Genomic DNA, 21,634 nt, shown 5'->3' with positions numbered 1-21,634 from the left:
AGTTTTTAGTATGCTGTTTTTATTGTTACATATATATTTTAAAACTAACACCCTATGGGAGATAAGATCATGACAAACACTACCAGCTTTTATTTCCAACTGTTTTATGTATTTATGTGAGAATTTACTGCACCACTTGTAGACCATTATTTGTCAGTGATTTAATAGGTTAAAGTTTTTTTAATAGTAGCTTAAAAATGCTCCTTCAAAATTATTGTGATAAAGAATCCAGTTCTTATGTTGAGGCAAGTTATTAATAGAACTCGTAGTTATGATTTGTAAGCTAACAAATGGACATAGCTATATAAAACATTCTCTATGGGCTTTTTCCAGTGGAAATTATTAAAGCACTTAAAAACCAAACCAAAAACCAAACCTGCTGCCGTTGAGTCCATTCCGACTCATAGCGACCCTATAGGACAGAGTAGAACTGCCCCATAGGGTTTCCAAGGAACAGTTGGCGGATTTGAACTGCTGAACTTTTGGTTAGCAGCCAAGCTCTAAACCACTATGCCACCAGGGGACCATTAAAGCACTTAAACATATAAAAATATTATTTACTTGTATAGCATCATTAAGAGATAAAGGGGACAATTGAATATTTAAGTCCCTCTTCTTAAAGAAATAGTGTTAACTTAGAGATGATTATCTTCATTAGAAAAATAGCCTTTAAAAATATTTTCAAAGTGCATTTTTCAGTTGGAAAACTTTGCACAGGTTTCCTGATCAATTACATCTAGCCACTTAAGTGCAAGGCAGTAGAAATATGCAAAATACTAGCAGTTATTGCTTAAAAAAAAAAAAGGCTCAAGGAAAGAGAAAATAAAGTCATCCTGAGATGAAAACAATAGTCATTGATAAGATGAGAAAAAGTACCTGTATGAAGGTATGGCATACACAAAATGGCCTGAGGAACATTTTATATAGGGAGGGTAGCATTATATAAGGAAAGATACTCCTATAGACATGATAATTACAGGAAAAAAAAACTGTGACATGGACAAAATCTGCAGCAGGATTAGGAGCTGAGTTGGGGAAGAGTCGTGAAAGATCAAGGTCCCCTGACACCCACTTACGTGCTCAATCTTGTTTGTTAACAGACACTTTTTAACACCTGCTCTCTCTCTTCATTGGAAAGCTCTCAACACTCACCATATACTCCAAATATCCCCACAAATTTACTTTTCCAAAAACAAGAATAGGAGTAGGGACTGTAGTCTTACTAACAGTAACTCTACAGGTAGCTTAAAATTGCCTTAGCATAGACCAACGGCACTAGCCAGTACTATAGTAAACATAACACACACGTGAGGTGTCTCTTACAGCCTTTCATGAGGCCAGCTATCTCTCCAAGCAGAAGGCATGGTGATTATATTCAATACAAAAAGATCCAAACTGAAACACAAGTAAACATAAGCTTTGTTTGTGAAATAAAATATATCTCTTCCTACTAAAGTCAGCTATTAAGAAGACTTTGAGATTATAATTATTCCTCATTGTATCAACTGAGTTGTTGGAAAAAAAGAAGCGGAATGCAATGATGTGAAGATCTCTGCATAAATTTTCCCCTGATTTCTTTGTTGCCTCATATGAGAGAAATGTCTGCAGAAAACATGTCAAAAATCACTACCCTAACTTTTTCACATGTAAAATACTAGGAGGCTGGAAAATACAATGAATTTTAATAAGAGAAAATCAAATCTTTGTGGCTTGGGTGAAGTACTCTGAAGAATAAACTTAAATTATACTTTTTGAGAGAACATAATATTGGAAAACAGGTACTTTCAACTACTTCTGGAAGAAACAGAAACAAATAATTTATATTGTCAATATTCAGAGGAAAGAAATCTAGAAAATGTACTAAATCACACAGCAAATGGAAAAGTCCTCCACCATTCTGGAGACTGAAATCTGAATTTGAGCAAGGTTAAATCATTGGTTCAACTGCATTGCATTAGTAGCTAATGCAATGTTAGATTCAGGAATTTTGTTTTATCCCTGAATTCTGATAATTGTGTAATCACACACATAAAATACTACAGAACTGAAATATTTCTTCTGATTATAGATAGATGAATAGACAGCTAAACAGACAGATACATAGTTGATCTTTCTAACTAGAGAGAAGCAGTTTTATTAACTCTGTGAGTCTTAAAAATCAAAGAAAGCTGAGAAGTATATTTTCTAGATTATAAATGTAAAATATTTCTGAAAATAAGTCTGATCACCAAGAAAATGTGAACGAAATATTTCATTTAATAAAGGAATCTAAGAAATGCTGCCTCTAGAGCTGTGCTATCCAATAAGATTGGTACTAGACACTTGAAATCTAACTAGTCTCAATTGTTGAAATAAAAATATTTTGGATACAACGGTTCAAATAAGATATAACAAAATTAAATTCTTACTTTTTTATGGGCTACCATAAGTTTTAAAATTACATGTGTGTCTTGCATTATGTTTCTATCAGACAGCGCCTCTCTAAAGGTTCAAGCTTGATGATACCCATAAAATATATGACACTATTAATCTAAACATAGTTGAACAAGACTATGTTCATTTGGTATACAATATTTTGTCATCAGTTTAACTCTTTACTAAGGTTTGCAAGATTAATTAAACTAGAAGATTCTTTGGTAAGTAGGAATAAAGAACAAGGTTGTAGCGAACTGAAAAATTGAAAAAGTATAGGATTGGCTGTATTTGAAAATAATTTTAACAGTTTAAGTAAAATTGTTGACTTTCACTTGAATGCTTTTCCTAGGTACACATTCACAGGAATCTATACCTTTGAGTCACTTATAAAAATCTTGGCAAGAGGGTTTTGCTTAGAGGATTTTACATTCCTTCGGGATCCATGGAACTGGCTGGATTTCAGTGTCATTGTGATGGCGTGAGTATTTTTGAAAACTTAATAAACTCAGTGGATGAAAACAGTTGCAGCATAAATCAGGTTGATAGGGCATATTTTAAGTGTAGGATTTTCTTGTTAGCCAAGTTAACCACGTACCTCAGACATTTTGAAAATATAGAGTATATATTGCAAGGTAAATGAACCATAAATGGAATTACTTTCTCTCCATCAAAACAAAGTTATTCATTGACTATGGTTTAACGGCTCCAACTGTACCTTGATTAGTTTTGCAAACAAACTTGCTCATATCAGTGAAAATTACATTGAAAAAAAGCAACAGAATTTATTCCATAAAAGCACCTCTCAGTGTATGGCTCCCTGAAGTCTATTGCAGTTCTTGTTAAACTCAAGGGGCCCATATGCTAAACCAGCATTAATTCTTTATTTAGTATAAACTTTGCCAAAACTATCAGTAACTCTGATTTAATTCTACAGGTATGTAACAGAATTTGTAAGCCTAGGCAATGTTTCAGCTCTTCGAACTTTCAGAGTCTTGAGAGCTCTGAAAACTATTTCTGTAATCCCAGGTAAGAAGTGACTGATGTAAGGTGGTAGGCCCCTAATATCTCCAACTTTTCTTGTGTGTTATTGTGTTTGTGTGTGAACTCCCTATTACAGATATGTGACAGAGTTTGTGGATCTGGGCAATGTCTCAGCGTTGAGAACATTCAGAGTTCTCCGAGCATTGAAAACCATTTCAGTCATCCCAGGTGAGAGCGAGGTTAAACACCGAGGCTGATTTTAAATACACTGCAATAATATTGAGGTCGAAATCACGCTTATAACATTAGCCTTATTGCTTAGTATTCTTGTTAGTCAAATTCCAGAATGCCAAATGATGCTTCAATGACAGCTCATTTCCTAAAATTTTAGACATGACACACTTATTTATAAAGTCAGCCTTTGAGTTTAACAGATAATTGCATGAGACATCTATAAAAAGTACTAGTTTTGCTCTCGTTTCCTTTTTTTTTTTTGCATTTCTGATGTAAAGTTTTCTCTTGTGTATTCAGAAAAAGCATACTACCATGGCTTTACTAATTGATCTGGATTTTATACTCACTGTAGATCTATTTTGAAAATGGATCTCCTTTTATAAAGGAAAAAAGGTTATTACTGAGCAGCATAGACATAGAATTTTTACTATCTAAAAATTATTTTCTCCTCTAAATCATTGCTACTTGGAGGCTAGTATAAAGAATGAGTTGGAGGAAAATAGCCTTATGAAACACGAAATCTGAAATGAAAAATAACTGCAAGTTTTTCACATTTTCATGACAGTACATAAAACCAAAAAAAAAAAAAAATTCCTGCCTAGAAATTTAAACATTCATATTGAATCTCTGGTAAGCACACTGTTCATAAATGAAACCTGCTCTTCATCTATTTTCGAAACCATCCAGCTGTCCATAATGCTTTGCTGTCTAAATAGCCAAACAATCATTTGTGGGGGAAAGGAGAATGCGTGTGTGTAATAAAAAGAAATTGTGTTTATGGCACACTTTCTAAGCTGACCTATTGTTCTCTTCTCAGGTTTAAAGACCATTGTGGGGGCCCTGATCCAGTCAGTGAAGAAGCTCTCTGACGTCATGATCCTGACTGTGTTCTGTCTGAGTGTGTTTGCTCTAATTGGGCTGCAGCTGTTCATGGGCAACCTGAGGAATAAATGTTTGCAGTGGCCCCCAAGCGATTCTGCTTTTGAAACCAACATCACTTCCCACTTTAATGGCACAATGGATTCAAACGGGACATTTGTTAATGTGACAATGAGCACATTTAACTGGAAGGATTACATTGATGATGACAGTAAGAAGTACTGCTACATTATGTTAATCTTCATGTTGCTGAACAAGTTTGCCACTATAAATAGGCCATCTCTGTAAATATATTTTTATCGATGTCCACTTTAGAAATAAGTGAGACGGCCAAATACTCATTTATTCATATTGTGAATAGGAATAAATTAATTAGGTTTTTCTTTATATTAACAGGTCACTTTTACTTTTTGGATGGACAAAAAGACCCTTTACTCTGTGGAAATGGCTCAGATGCAGGGTAAGGAAAACTTTTCTTTTATTTTTAAAGATGCGTAACACTTTGCAAAAAGCCAGGTAGGAAAAAATACAGAAGGCTACCCTAACATGTATATGATACAGTGTGGTGCTGTCTACCTAGGAAATGCCTTCTTTGCCTTACTGGACTGCCACTGGTCCTAAAATCAGTCATTAAAATTGTCCCTTACAGTGAAGAAATTTTCTCCAGAATTTCACAGTTAAGATGACCCTGAAATATTGCTCCAAAGCGATGAGGCCCATAATTTGTCTCTTCTGTAAACACATCAGAGCTGTTGGGGAAATACAGGGAAGGAACACAAGATGGGCACACTTTTGGCTGGTGTGAGTGTGTACTGACAGGATGAGTTTTGTTGTGGCTAGAAAAGATCAAGAATATAATATGCTTTCCAGGGGGCAAGCTCAGAGGGGAAACTGGAGATTTCAGCATTTTTTTTATAATTCATTTTATTTTTTTGTTGTTGTTGAGAATATACACTACAGAACATATACCAATTAAACAGTCTCTACATGTACAATTCAGTGACACTGATTACATTCTTCAAGTTGTGCAGCCCTTCTCACCTTCCTTTTCTGAGTTGTTCCTCCCCCACTAATATAAACTCACTGCCCCCTAAGTTTCCTATCTAATCTTTTGAGTTGCTGTTGTCAGTTTGATCCCATATAGATATTTAAAAAGCACAATTCTCAAGGCAGACATTCTTTACTAGTTAAATTACGTTTTGGTTTTAAGAAGACTTCAGGGGATATTTTTTTTGAGGTCTAAAGCTTATCTCAGGGCAACAGTTTCAAGGGTTCATCCAGCCTTCATGGCTCCAGAAAGTATGGGTTCCATGAGAATTTGAAATTCTGCATTTTTTCCCCCTTTGATCAGGATTCTTCTATAGAATCTTTGATCAAAATGTTCAGTAATGGTAGCCAGACACCATACAGTTATTCTGGTCTCATGGCAAAGGAGGCAGGTTATTCATGGAGGCAATTAGCTGCACATTGCATTTACTCTTCCTATTCCTAACTCTCCTTCTTCCTCTGTTGCCCCAGGTGAAGAGACCAATTGTTGTGCTTTAGATGGCTGCTTGTAAGCTTTTAAGACCCCAGGCACTACACGATGAATCACATTGATTAAGGGCAGGGTTCCACCGCTGATTAATGTAATTGCTGTCAATAAGTTGTACACCTGTAAAAAGTTGAACTGGCAAAAGTTAACCTTGGTGGAAGGGAAAGACAACACACAATATATGGGAAGTCAGCACAACTTGAACAAGGCAAACTCATAGAAGCTTCCTAGACACATCCAAACACCTTGAAGGACTGAGTCCCTGAGGCTGAGGGCTGGGGACCATGGCTTCAGGGGACATCTAGGTCAATTGGCATAATATAGTTCATAAAGACTATGTTCTACATCCTACTTTAGTGAATAGCATCTGGGGTCTTAAAAGTTTACAAGTGGCCATCCCATCTGGAGCAAAGGAGAAAGAAGAAAACCAAAGACACAAGGAAAATATTAGTCCAGAGTACTAATGGACTGCATGAGCCACAGACTCCACCAGCCTGAACCCAAAAAGAACTAGATGGTGCCTGGCTAACAACACCGAACACTCTGACAGGGAGCCCCCCCCAACAGAGGATCCCAGACAGAGAAGGAGAAAAATGTAGAACAAAATTCAAATTCACAAAAAAGACCAAACTTACTGGTCTGACTGTGACTAGAAGAACCCCCAAGACTATGGCCCCTGGACACAATGCTAACTTGGAACTGAAGCCACTCCCAAAGACTACCTTTCAGCCAAAGATTAGACAAAAAATGACACACGTGAGGCATGTGCTTCTTAGTTCAATCAAGTATGCAAGACCAAATGGGCAGTTCCTACCCAAAAGCAAAGACAAAGAAGGAAGGAAGGGAAAGGAAAACTGGACAAATGGACACAGGGAACCAGAGGTGTAAAGGGAAAGGGGGAGAGTGCTGACACATTGCAGAGATTGCAAGCAATGTCACAAAAGAGTTTGTGTATAAATTTTTGAATGAGAAACTAAGTTGTGCTGTAAACTTTCACCTAAAGCACAAAAAAAAATTAAAAAACAGCTTAACTGGCAAAAGTTGTGTGATAGATATATTTATAACAGTGACAAAAGACAACAAAAAACAATGACAAAAAAAATAAAGAGTAGCTGCTGAGGCTGCTTATGTACAAACACCTCATGGGATTTGATTCCTTGGTTTGGAGGTTTAGAGTCATTGTTTCATGGGACATCTCAGTTAACTGGACTTCAGCATTCTTATCTTAAATAGCACGAAGGCCTACGTGTAAAGGAGCCATGGGGCACATGTATGCCAAAGGCGTATCCAAGTCTGAATCTACATATTTGACAGATTTATTTTGTTCACATTCTACAATCCGGCTAGTCTATCACAGTTAACATACTTCCAAGAATATTGTAAATTTTATTTTAAAACAAGGTATATCAAGAACTTTTTTAAGAATCAAGGAATAGCAAGAACAACTCTTAGGTCGTAGAACATCAACATATTCTGAGGTCTTCCAAAAAATGAGAAACTGGTGTAACCATGAAAACCTAAGGGTGTTAATGAAAATGTATACTAGTCATATAGAGGGCAATTTGGCAAAAAAGTTTTTCCTGATAGTTCTTCCAGCTTTTGTTAGGAGATGGTAGTAGCAAAGGGCATAGGTTTTGGAGTTCATGTACACCTGGATTCAAATCCTACTTCTACCACTTACAAACTCTTTGACCTTGGAAAGGTATCCTAATCTCTCTGCACTTCAGTTTACTCATGTCTAAAATGGGGAAAGTAATACAATCTCTCTATTAGTGTTGTTGTGATGATTAATTATTTAATACACATAAAGCACTTGAACTAGCACCTGGTCAGTCATAAGAGTTTCTTGCATTTTAACTACTACTTTTATTATTATGGTTACTGTAAAAGCCCAGATAAAATTGTGTGTAAGGTTGGTTAATGTATACTTTATCCTTAGTAAACCTTAATAATCACTTCCATTTATGGATTATTCCACTATCATTTAAGTAATTTTCATGGTAAAATTGACAGCCACTCTATTGTTAAATATCAAATAAAATTCTATAGAAATCTACTCAATTTCAATACTTAGTATAAATCCACAGTAAACAAGATAGCATAGTATTGGCAAAAGGATAAATACATAGATCAATGGAACAGACTAGAGAGCCCAGAAATAGTCACAAACAAATAGAGCCAACTGATTTTTGACAAAGGAACAAATTCAAATCAATGGGGAAGGGATAGACTTTTCAACAAATATTTCTGGAATGATTGGAGATATATATGAAGAAATATGAACCTAGATACAGGTCTTACATCTTATATAAAAGTTAACTTAAAATGAATCATAGATCTGAATGTAAATTAAAAAGCTATAAAACTTCTTGGAGAAAATAGAGGAGGGTAAAATCTACATGACCTTGGGTTTAGTGATAAGTTTTTAAGTACAACACCAATAGCACAATCTATGAAAAAAAAAATTAATAAGTTGGACTTCAGTAAAATTAAAAATAAGTTTTGCTTGCAAAATACACTGTTAAGAGAATGAAAAGACAAGTCACAGACTAGTAGAAAATATTTTCACAACAGATATGTGATGAAGAACTTGTATCCAAGATACACAAAGAAACAATAACAATAAGAAAACAAACCCAGTTACAAAATAGGCAAAAGATATGAATAGACACTTGACTAGAGATGATATATAGACGGAGATTAAAAATATTAAAAGATTCTCAATATCATTTCTCATTAGGGAATGATGAATTAAAACAACAATGAGATACCACTATGCACTTATTAAAATGCCTTAAAAAATAAGTGGAACAGTAGGAACTTGCATTTACTGCTGGTGGGAAAGCAAAATGGTATAGCCATTTTGGAAGGCAGTTTGGCAATTTCTTACAAAGTTAAACATAGTGTTACCATATGAACTATCAATTGAGCTACTAGGTATTTATCCAGCTGATTTGAAAACATGTCCACACAAAACCATGCAAATGACTGTTTATGGCAGCTTTATTCATAATCTCCAAAAACTGGAATCACCTTCAGTAGGCTAATGGATAAACAAACTGTGGTATATCCAGACAATAGAATATTACTCAGTGATAAAAAGAAATGAGCTACCAAGTCACAAAAAGACATTGATGAATTTTAAATGCATATTACTAAGTGAAAAAAAAAAATCCAAAAAAGCTACAAGCTACATACCGTATGAATCAGGATTGAGGGAGTTGAAGAGGTGAAGACAGAGGATGCCTTAGGGTGGAGGAACTATTCTGTATGATACTGTCACGGTGAATATAAAACGTTAAGTATTTGTCAAAACTCATAGAAATTCACAGCACAAAGAATGAGCCTTAATTATGCAAAGTTTTATGAATTCATTTGTGAGACTGGGAGATCCCAAATTGGAATATAGAATATGACAGAAGATTCTAAATATATTATAAATGTATGAAACAACCCCACTGAAGGAGGTGGAGAAATAAGATACTGGCCTAAATAACTTTGGAAATGAGTAGTCTGTAAGACTAAGAAAAAAAAAACTATACTCTCTTTGGTAAAGTTGTTTTCTATGGCATTACGGGTTAACAATTTTGAAATAACTATGATGCCTGGGGCCCTAGTGCCTCAGTGGTTAAGAGCTCAGCTGCTAACCAAAAGGTCAGCAGTTCAAATCCACCAGCCACTCTGTGGAAACCCTATGGGGCATTTCTCTCCTATAGGGTTGCTATGAGTTGGAATCGACTAAACCAACGTGTTTGTTTGTTTTTTTTTTTTTTTTTGGATAGGCATGCCTATTGGAATTGAGCAATTAAGTAAATCAATGGTACATGTTAGGAGCCAGGTTTCTTACTATTGGAGTGGGAGGTTAAGATAAGCAAGGGAAGGAGTCCAGAATGATCCACATGGTAATAGATCAGGTTTGGAGAAATCAGTACAAACTCACATTTAATTTAATCTAGACAGAGACAGTTATATATAGGAATACTTTCCACACATACATAGGTTACACGCACACAAGTGTGAATATATGTGAGTTAGTGTACACACATATATCTCCTTGCTCTGTGGGCCACTACGGTCTAGAAGCAATGACACCCCAGTAGCAACAAACAGAGCTAGCACCCAGATCTTGATTTTACAATACCATTCTCCAATAAAAGGAACCAGGGGGCTTTGGAGAAATGGCTGGTTTTAGGCCTGGAGTAAGAAATATACAGTGTGAATCTGGAGTATCTTGTAATGCCAGAAAGTTAAGAGAGTACTAAAACAAAAGCCAAACACGCACATCCATGGTTATTTCAAAAAGAATATGGTCGCAAACTCAGAAAGCTCCCAGTGACTAAAGCTGGAACAATCTGAGCAACAACAACATTATAATTGGATTACAGTACAAAGTTATAAAATAAATTCCACAAGTATACGCTGATATAATTAAATGATTGAATAAATACATAAATAAGGGAGAATAGACAAATCTCCTGTGCAAAAAAAATTCCAAGTTATTTATGTAGGTACTCCACCATTAGATGATGGATCTTAACTCTCCATTCTTTAAACGCAGCTGCTTATAGTGCCTTTTCTTCCCAAAAATGCAGTGGGAACAGGGGGGAGGGAGAGAGTAACTTTACCATGGAGAAACCTGACAAACACTACTTCAAGCCAGATGACAAAGGTTAACATCAACAGTGATAATCATACTGATAGCATGTGCCCTTGATATGATGTAATGAAAATGACATTTTACCTCTGTGGTCTTCCTCCGCAAAATCGACAGCCCTAGTCTAATCAGGAGAAAAACTGTAGATAAACTCCAGTTGAAGAGCATTCTACAAAATAGCTGACCGGTACTCCTCAAAAGTGTCAAGATCATAAAAAACAAGGAAAGTCTGAGAAATGGTCACAATCAAAAAGAGCCTAAACGACGACTAATGTAATGTAGGACCCCAGATGATGTCCTGAAACATGAAAGAGATATTTGGGAAACACTGAAGAAATCTAAATAACGTATGGGCTTTAGTTTATAATGGGAACCCCTGGGTGGTGCAAACCGTGAAGGAGCTAGGCTGCCAACTGAAAGGTTGGCAGTTCAAGTCCATTGAGAGGCACCTCAGAAGAAAATTCTGGCAATCTACTTCCAAAAAAAATCAGCCATTGAAAAGCATATAGAGCACAGTTGTACTCTGACACATATGGGGTCGCCATGAGTCATAATTAACAGTAATTTTTTTTTTTAGTTAGTAATAATGTATCAATACTGATTCAGATGTACCACACTAATGTAAGATATTAATAATAGGGGAAAACTGGGCATAGGATAGATGAGAACTCTCTATACTATCTTCATAATTTTTCTGTAAATCTAAAACTGTTTTCAAATACAAGTTTTATTAAAAAAAAAATTCTACAGAAGTGGCTAATATATTAGCTCAGTAGGTGGCTCCCTACCCTTTGGCTGTTTTCTGATTTCTAATTTTTAACCACTGGTGCTTGCTACTTTGTAAAGAGTGGGATATTGATGATGTCAGAATAGTTGGGACCTTTCTGCCATTCTAGATGTCTATAAATCCGATTTCTTTGCAACCAAGTTTTCTATTGGTTTTTGTAATAAATTTCATCTGATAACAGTTTCACTGTGAGCAATCACCTAAAGTGTTCCGGAAATGAAGGCGAGAAAATTCATTACAGACAGCAACTCCAGGTTTTGACAATTCCTATAAATCAAGATCAACTGAAATTGCAGTGCTGACCTTACCTCCATTTCTCTCTCTTATAGCCAGTGTCCGGAAGGATACATCTGTGTGAAAGCTGGTCGGAACCCCAACTATGGCTATACAAGCTTTGACACCTTTAGTTGGGCTTTTTTGTCTCTATTTCGCCTCATGACTCAGGACTACTGGGAAAACCTTTACCAGTTGGTAAGGTCCGAAGTAGCATGCCTAGAATGTATATGCATGAACATACATAAAATTATATGTATGTATACTTACAACATGTGTGGACATAATTATAACACTATGGCTGGCTATAGAAGAGAGTCCAGTATAAAGGGAGCGTGCCTAGGATCCCAGTTGCTCATTCAGTCAGTACGTATATAATGAAAGATTCTTATATAAGAGGCATTCTGCTAAGGGCTATGGAGGATGCAGAGAATGTTCTTGACTTTGAAGAGTTTATTATCTAGTTGTGGAGGTAGAAAGAGCATATGAAAAACCAAAAACAAAGGCAATTATATAGAAATTCCAAATTAAAGCAATAGTGAATGAGGGCCCGAGGAGGAGGGAAGAAAGAAGTTATCTCTAGATAGGGTGGAAAGTAGGCTCCCACTGAAGTAGAACCACAGGATTCTCACAATATAGCCCTGCATCATGGGCCCCAGGATAAGCATTTCAGTGGGGCTCAAATATGTATTCAATATATACTAATTTGCATAAGTGTGTTTTTATATCAAATGATTCTGTAGTCAAGCCTCAGATAAAAAGAAAAAAAATCTTGATCAAAATACATTGGGTACTTAATTAGTCTTCTTACTATCTAAATATGGTGATCTGATCTTTATTTGGAGGGACTATGTTAAAAAAACTTAAATTATCCCTTTTTTCTCCCTAGACATTACGAGCTGCTGGAAAAACATACATGATTTTTTTTGTCCTCGTGATTTTCTTGGGCTCTTTTTATTTGGTGAATTTGATTCTGGCTGTGGTGGCCATGGCCTACGAGGAACAGAATCAGGCCACCTTGGAAGAAGCAGAGCAGAAAGAGGCTGAATTTCAGCAGATGCTCGAACAACTTAAAAAGCAACAGGAAGAAGCTCAGGTACTGAATGATAACAAGCAAAGCTTTATTTATTATTATTATTCTCATTTCTAGGTAGGATTATTGTTGTTCCAGAGAGGTCAAATTCGAGCTGGCTTTTCATTTGGTATACAGGCATTGTCATCAGAAAAGAGAAGGATATTCAAACCTAGAATTGTTTCTGAAGCTGATATGAAAGGAATTTCTTTTAGAAATTATATATAAGGAAAATCCGTTGCCATCAAATCTATTCTGACTCATAGCGACCCTATAGGACAGGGTAGAACTGGCCCAGAGGGTTTCCAAGGTTGTAATCTTTATGAAAGCAGACTGCCACATCTTTCTCCCACAGAGTGGTTGGTGGGTTCAAACTACTGACCTGTCAGCAGCCAAGTGCTTACCCACTGTGCCACAAGGGATCATTATAAGGAAATTAGCTGGGGGTAAAAAACATATCTGGGATAAAGTTTACTGTGCAACTGACTTATGAAACCTGGTGGGGGGCTGGGGAATGGGTTTGATTTTAGGTTTAATTTGGAAAAGAAATATAACTGATATTTCCAGCTATTAGTGTCTCACCTCTAATTATGACATCTGAGATTTTATTCTGAAGTAACTTGACCTCAAATGTTAATAAGAAAATCTTATGTAATGAGTTTTAGTTTTTTTTTTTATGCTTAACCATTCTTTGGAATTTCTGTAGCACAAAATGTATTTGCTACATCTCATAATCAGGATATCAGCAAGGCATCTGCAGTAAGATTCCAAATTTAGGTTGTCATTAATATTAAAAGCCATTTGGGCTAAGGAAGTGGTGAATGGAACATTCATGTTCGTGTCTTCAGGAGAAGAGACAGAAGCATAGTATTTGATTAAAAAAAAAAAAGTGAAAATCATTGAGAAACATAATAAAAATCTGATTCATACCAGTTAGAGTTATAGTTTCTCCACATCTTCGCCATTTGATATGGACAGTGTTTTTGTTTTAACCATTCTAATAAATATCTCATCACTTTTGCATTTTATTAATGATTAATGATGTTGAATGTTGATAATTATGGAAAACATTGCGAAGAATGGGAATTCCAAAATACTTAATTGTGCTCGTGAGGAACCTTTACATAGATTAAGAGGCAGTTGTTCGGACAGAACAAGGGGATACTGACTGGTTTAAAGTCAGGAAAAGTGTGTGTCAGGGTTGTATTCTTTCACCATACCTCTTCAGTCTGTAAGCTGGACTATATGAAGAAGAATGGGGCATCATGATTGGAGGAAGACTCATTAACAACCTGTGCTATGCAGATGACACAACCTTGCTTGCTCAAAGTTAAGAGAACTTAAGTACTTACTAATGAAGATCAAAGACCATAGCCTTCAGTATGGCTTGCACCTCAACATAAAGAAAACAAAAATTCTCCCAACTGGACCAGTGAGCAACATCATGGTAAATGGAGAAAAGATTGAAGTTGTCAAGGACTTCATTTTACTTGGATCCACAATGAACAGCCATGGAAGCAGCAGTCAAGAAATTAAAAGACGCATTGCATTGGCCAAATCTGCTGCAAAGGACCTCTTTAAAGCAGCGAAGAGCAAAGATGTCACCTTGAAGACTAAGGTGCACCTGACCCAAGCCATGGTATTTTCAATCACATCATATGCATGTGAAAGCTGGACAATGAATAAGGAAGACCGAAGAAGAACTGACACCTTTGAATTGTGGTGTTGGCAAAGAATATTGAATATACCATTGACTGCCAAAAGAATGAACAGATCTGTCTTGGAAGAAGTACAACCAGAATGCTCCTAAGAAGCAAGGATGGCGAGACTGCATCTTAACATACTTTGGACATGTTGTCAGGAGGGATCAGTCCCTGGAGAAGGACATCATGCTTGGCAGAGTACAGGGTCAGGGGAAAAGAGGAAGACCCTCAACAAGGTAGATTGACATGGCTGCAACAATGAGCTCAAGCATAACAACAACTGTAAGGATGGCTCAGGTCTGGACAGTGTTTTGTTCCGTTGTGCATAGGGTCGCTATGAGTTGTAACCAATTCGACAGCACCTAACAACAACAACAATGATGCTGAGTATCTTTTCATGTTTTGATTTGCCATCTGCATAGCTTCTTTGGTGAAGTGCCTGTTGAAATATTTTTTCCCATGTTCATAATAGGGTTGTTTGTTTTTACTGAGTTTTGAGGGCTCTTTATATATTCTGGGTACAAGTCCTTTATCATATACATGTTTGCAGATATTTTCTTCCAATCTGTGACTCATTTTTTCATTCTCCTAACAGTATATTTTGAAGAGCAGATAAAGTACAATTCATCGAGTTTGTTTGTTGATCATGCTTTTGGTGTCATACCTGAGAAATCTTTGCCTAAGCCATCATCACAAAGATTTTCTCCTACCTTTCCTTCTAGAGATTTTATAGTTTTAGGTTTTACGTATAGGTTGATGGCTCATTTTTAGTTAAGTTATGTGTAAGGTGCAAGATATGTGTCGAGTCATTTTTTTGCATATAGATATCTAATTATTCCCGCACTATATTTGTTGAACAGAGTATCTTTTCTCTACTAAATTGCCTTTGAACGTTCATTAAAAACCAGTTGGCCATATGTTAGTGAACCTGTTTCTGGACTATATCCTGTTCAACTGATTTATTTGTCTGTCTTTACACCAATGCCACACTCCTAATTACTGTAGCTTTGTAATAAGTCTTGAAATTAGATAGTGGTAACTCTCCAACTTTGCTCTTTTTAAGCTATTTTGGCTATTCTGAGGCCTTTGTATTTCCACATGAAGTTTTGAATCAGCTTGTTTGGATACTTTCTATAGCTATGTTTTCAAGTTTATTATCTTTTCGTCTGCAATGTCTGACCTGCCGTTAATGCCACCAAGTATATTTTCATTTTGGACATTATAGTTTTCATCTATAAAAGTTTGATTTGGATCTTTTTCTTATACCTCCTATGTCTTTAATTAACGTTTTCAGTATTTGCATTACAGTTATAGCTTTTAATGTCCTGTCTGCTAATTCTAATTTCTGTGTCAGTTCTTGATTGTTTTTGAGTGATTCTTCTCTTCATTATAGATCATATATTCTTGCTTTTTTTGTATGCCTAGAAATCTTCAGTTACATTCCAGACTTTTTTGGGTGCTCAATATTTTTGTATTCCTGTGAAAATTATTGAGTTTGTTTTGGTATATTGCTTATCAACAACAGTGTGATCCTTTTGCATCTTGCTTTGAAGATTTGCTAGGTAGGACTAGAAAAGCACTTAGTCTAGGGCTAATTATTCCCACTACTGAGTCAAGACCCTTCTGAAAAGTCTATCCAATGCCCCGTTTATAATGAAGTGTTTATCAGTCTGGCTGGTAGGAAGAGGCACTATTCCTGGCCCCATGTGAGTACTGGGCAGTGTTTTCTTTAATCCTTAATTTTAGGTGGTTTCCTCACATGTATGCACTGATCAATCTTCTGAATACTCAAGGAAGGCCCTCCAAAGATCTCCAGAGTTTTCTCTCTACTCAGTTCTCTCCTCTCCAGTACTCTGACCTATGATTTCCAGCCACCTTGGTCTCCCTGGACTCTCAGCTCCATTTCCTAATCCCGGGGAGTCTGCCAGGCTTTACCTAGGTTCCTCCTCTCTGTACCTCAGTCTAGAAATTCAAGGGAGTAAGGTGAGAAAAGCAACTTGTCTCATTTGTTCCCAATTTCCCAAAACCTCCGAACATCACTGAAAGATGTCCAGTGTCTTGAAAACCATTATCTCATGGGTTTCATCTGTCTTAGTATTTGTTTCAACAAGGGGAGTATATCGGTGCCTCTTACTCCATCTTTGCCAAAGGTGAAAATCCAAATAACTGTTTGACATAGAGACTTTTTTAAAATTTATATTTTCAGATAAAAGGTTCCAGCTACTTGAGGAATTACCTTAATGACAATATATCCTTGAAATTTTTAGGTTTAAGTTTTTAACTGCTCTGAAGATGCCTAACATACAGCATTAGATCCTTTTTTTTTTTGAGGCATTTTTTGGTGAGACAAGGATGTAGCAATGAATTGCTTAGCTAGTTACCCCAACCACAGACAGCATTTGCTGATCGTGGTTGCTTTTGTTGTTTTCATCTTACCATTGGGTACGCAGTAGTAATATGATTATACTTTACTGATTTTAAAACAAAAAATGTAAACAAATTTGGTGATTCCTGAAAATCTTATAAAGTATCCTTCATGCTTGCCAGAAAGTTCAATTATTTAAGAGTTTTATTTTAGGTCACTGTAAACAAAACATATTTGTAAGATAATGAAATAAAATGCTTATTTACAGGTCAAGGAATGTCTTTGTTTCAAAACTGTAAATGAATGTTTTTAGAATTTATAGATTGCATATAACTGTATTTTAATGCATTGGGTTATTTTATGATAATTTAGAAAAACAGAGAAATGTGGCTGAAAACACTATGCAGACACAAAATACAGGAGTTAGAGTCCTATTCTGAAATATAGCCATGTTAGGGTAAAATATGGCATCAATTAAGAGTATATTTACTTGAATTTAGAAATAAAAATATAGTATGGTTAATAGAAGTTTGAAAAAAAAACAATTATTCACATTATAATTTTAAAAATTAGGTCAGCAAAAATATAATGCCAGTTCTTTTCACTTAATAAAAGTCAGTTATTGGAGTCCACTAGCCAAATCATCAAGGTTTGACTCAGATTCAGCTTCATACATTCAAAATTTCATATTGATTGTGGAAAGTGTTTCAGTACTGACTGGAATGGCACAGTACCCAACTAATTTTAGTTCCTTATTGATGACGCAGGTAACAATGACGACTCAGTAGCCAATGTTGAAGCAGAAGGAGGGGATTGGAGGCAGAAAGAGAAACTTATCCTACCTATGAGATCATTTATGCTTCAGTGTAATTTAAGTCTTGCTAAACACCTGTGACTTTTCAAAGTTACCAACGAATCAATGACTTCCTGATACCTAGCATAACTTCCATTTTTTTTTTCTTAGTATCTGTTGAGTCACTTCCTAGCGCTAGTCACTATTTGGACATGAAAAAATTATATACTAAACTCAATGGAAGGATCCCTGATGGTGCAGTTGTTAAGCGCTCGGCTGCTAACTGTAAAGTTGGCAGTTCAAACTCACCAGCCACTACAAGAGAAAGATGTGACATTCTGCTTTCATAAGGATTACAGCTTTGGAAACTCTATGGGGCAGTTCTACTCGTCCCTATAGGATTGCTGTGAGTCAGAATCAACTCGACAGCAATGGGTGGGTTTTTAAGCTCTATGGACTCACAAGTCAAGTGCAGCTTAAACAGATAAAGACAAACCCCTAAAAAGAAATAAATGCCTTATCTTCGATCATCTTAGTTGTGTTTGGCATCTAATTTGTGATCTTTAAATGTCCAGTATCACCCAGCTTAGTATATACCATAGCAGTTTACACTGGTCTGATAAAAAATGGTTAACAGTAGGCTTTGAGACAGAATTAGTGATATTTATGATATCTAGTATAATATAGTCAGGGATAAAACTGAAACAGGTATAGTTAATGTCTTGTAGTTTCAAATAGGATTTTAAAACTAGATATTAGGTTTAAAATGAATAAAGTATCATCACAAAGACAGTCACATGATTACATTTTTTAAAGAACATATAGATAAACAGATTCAGTGAGTTATAGAAGCTTACTTTGAATCACACAAAAATGCTGTGAGAAGAAAATGTTCCCTGTGTTAATTAAGCATGTATTTATTAATGTTAAAGTGAAATTAAACAGCTCAGTTGTGAAAGTGACACTATTGTTCTAAGTAAGCAGGACATTGGCAGTGTTATAGGACTGGGTATAAACAGGTACACAGACATGGGAGACGACAGGAAACATCTGCGTTTGAGGGGATTGGCAAATCTCTGGAAATGGAACAAGTGACAGATTTGAGTTGATGAGTGACATTAAAAATATGTTGTGTCGGAGGGTTACCTTTGTTGCCTTAGAAATCTGTTTTGATTTTGCGTTATTTGAACTGTTACCCAGAATAGGTAGGGGAAGCACGTCTTATGCAAAACAAATTCCGGAAGTGATTTAAATGAACATGAGGTTCAGGATTACGACAAGGGAGTATTATCACCATTTCCTTTGTCTCTAGTGGCAAACAAGTCAATAAGTGATTAGAACTGTGTGTTGTGCATTTGTGACTAAAAAAGTGGAAAGATGAATTAAGGCCTTTATTCAGATAAAAAAGGATATTTGCCTGTTTATTCTTTAAACAAATGCTGTATATTATGTACCTCCTATGTGCCGATTTGACTGTGTGGATCATAACAAATTATGGATAACACTGCAAAGAATTGAAATTCCAGAACACTTAATTGTGCTCATGAGGAATCTGAAACAGATCAAGGGGCAGTTGTTCAAATAGAACAAGGGCATACTGTGTGGTTTAAAATCAGGAAAGGTGTGCATCAGCATTGTGTCCTTTCACCATACCTGTTCAACCTGTATGCTGAGCAAATAATTTGAGAGGCTGGACTGTATGAAGAAGAATGGGGCATCAGGATTGGAGGAAGACTCATTAACAACCTGTGATATGCAGATGACATAACCTTGTTTGCTGAAAGCAAAGAGGACTTGAAGCACTTACTGATGAAGATCAAAGACCACAGTCTTCAGTACGGATTACACCTCAACATAAAGAAAACAAAAATCCTCACAACTGGACCAATAAGCAACATCATAATAAACGGAGAAAAGATTGAAGTTGTCAAGGATTTCATTTTACTTGGATCCACAATCAACAGCCATGGAAGCAGTAGTCAAGAAATCAAGAGATGCATTGTGTTGGGCAAATCTGCTGCAAAAGACCTCTTTAAAGCGTTGAAAAGCAAAGATGTCACCCTGAAGACTAAGGTGCGCCTGACTCAAGCCATGGTATTTCAATTGCATGTTATGCATGTGAGAGCTGGACAATGAATAAGGAAGATCAAAGAAGAATAGATGCCTTTGAATTGTGGTATTGGCAAAGAGTATTGAATATACCATGGACTGCCAAAAGAATGAACAAATCTGTCTTGGAAGAAGTACAATCAGAATGCTCCTTAGAAGCAAGGACAGCGAGACTGCACCTTATATACTTTGAACGTGTTGTCAGGAGGGATCAGTCCCTGGAGAAGGACATCATGCTTGATAGAGTACAGGGTCAGCGAAAAAGAGGAAGACCCTCAACGAAATGGACTGACACAGTGGCTGCAACAATGGGCCTAAGCATAACAATGATGGTGAGCATGGCAAAGGACCAGTGTTTCGTTCTGTAGTACATAGAGTCACTATGAATCCATAGCATCTACCAACAACATGTGCCGATTACTCTGCAACTGTACTTAACTTGCTACAGATAAGTGATTCACTCACTTCAGTTTATGTATAAGGGGATCCTTCATATTTCCCCATCTGTGATCATAGATGATATGAGAAGGGATCCTGATGATCAAGTATTCAATAAAAAATCTGGCTATCTGATGATACGCAAATTCTATAAACATGCAAATTCTTAGTGTTTCATTTATATGCTAGGCATTGTCTTATATTGAGTCTTAGATATGGGTTTCATATATAAACAAATACTTATGTTGTATTTGGTGTATTGCTTAGTTCAACACATAAATTTACTATTATATTTAGTATTATACTTCACTTCCCTGGAGTCACGTTAATCCTGGAGGATTTGAAGTATAGCAGCTTTAGTTTTAAAACTTTTTTATTTTAACTTCTGTTGAGCTAGAACTACTTGGGAGGTTTTACTTCTCAGGAAGAAAGAAACATAAATCACAAATTGTTGTAAAAGCATTATGAATGGGTTTTATCTTCATTCCTTCCTAAAATATTTTTACTGTTATATAGACCATTCTTACACATATCTTTTATGAGATCTTGAAGAGTCAAGGCTAAGCCTGTTTTGCCCCTCCAACCCCAGGTCTGAGACAACTGGCACTAAGATGCCTTTTTACATTTTTATTCACCAAAAATTTACTGAGTCCTTTCTAAGTCAAGTGATATACTAGGCAGTAGGCATGGAAACATAATGACAAAATCCTATCTAGTTTATAATCTAGTGATGAAGACAGAACAAAATGCTATATAAATTAGGGTTGTTTTATGACATCTGTAAAAAGTTTAACCAATATTCTTATAACTTCATCATTCCTATTTCTGTGGTTATATTTAAAAACAGTAATACACCTAGTGAGAACTCAGCTTTGATATGGACCATATTGTTGTTTCACATCCTCTGCAGTCATGGTTAGATCATTTCCAGTCCAAAAATACTACTCATTTAAATGAAAATACAAAACATTTACCATGTTTTACCTAAGACTTGGCTGTGTTTCATTAGTAGGTACAGAAATTCAAAATACTTAAAAATTCTTAGGGCTAAAGTATGGAAAGAAAATATTTGAAGAAGTTCCCAAAGCTTTTGAATGATTATTTAAGGTATTTATTGATTGACATTTTAATGACTTTTTATTATTTACAATAACAGTAAAAAATTTATAAACACGTAAAAATTTAAAACTAAAGGTGCTGTAATATAAATTCTCTAGGATTAACATGACCCCTGGAATGTGAACTATAGTACTAAATGTAATTCAAATGAAGGACAAGGATAAACTAGCGAATACATTCCCACTACTTCCACTAAGGGGTAAAACAGTAAACACATTGAATGGTTCAAATTCATAAAAAATAAAAGAAGCAGTCTTTTGCCCTAGTCTTAGATGGGA

The 21,634-nt window shown here is 35.8% G+C and overlaps 1 protein-coding gene across 8 annotated transcripts in view; it reads left to right on the top strand.

Annotated features, from left to right (window-relative positions):
• LOC126077736 (sodium channel protein type 3 subunit alpha) overlaps positions 1 to 21,634 on the top strand; it is a 123,842-nt gene that overhangs the window by 46,507 nt on the left and 55,701 nt on the right. For 6 of the 8 annotated variants that reach the window (XM_049887339.1, XM_049887338.1, XM_049887337.1 and 3 more), the window contains 6 exons: positions 2,765 to 2,893; positions 3,533 to 3,624; positions 4,448 to 4,720; positions 4,906 to 4,969; positions 11,814 to 11,955; positions 12,647 to 12,853. In XM_049887339.1, coding sequence (XP_049743296.1) covers positions 2,765 to 2,893; positions 3,533 to 3,624; positions 4,448 to 4,720; positions 4,906 to 4,969; positions 11,814 to 11,955; positions 12,647 to 12,853 — 907 coding nt within the window. Of the gene's footprint in view, positions 1 to 2,764; positions 2,894 to 3,349; positions 3,442 to 3,532; positions 3,625 to 4,447; positions 4,721 to 4,905; positions 4,970 to 11,813; positions 11,956 to 12,646; positions 12,854 to 21,634 lie in introns of all 8 variants that reach the window. The other 2 variants (XM_049887340.1, XM_049887335.1) reach the window with 1 other exon arrangement.

Source organism: Elephas maximus, chromosome 6 (genome assembly GCF_024166365.1).
Source record: "Elephas maximus indicus isolate mEleMax1 chromosome 6, mEleMax1 primary haplotype, whole genome shotgun sequence".
In the NCBI taxonomy this organism is placed as follows: Eukaryota; Metazoa; Chordata; class Mammalia; order Proboscidea; family Elephantidae; genus Elephas; species Elephas maximus.
The sequence above is the reverse complement of the archived record's forward strand: the minus strand, read 5'-3'. Positions and strand labels throughout refer to the sequence as shown.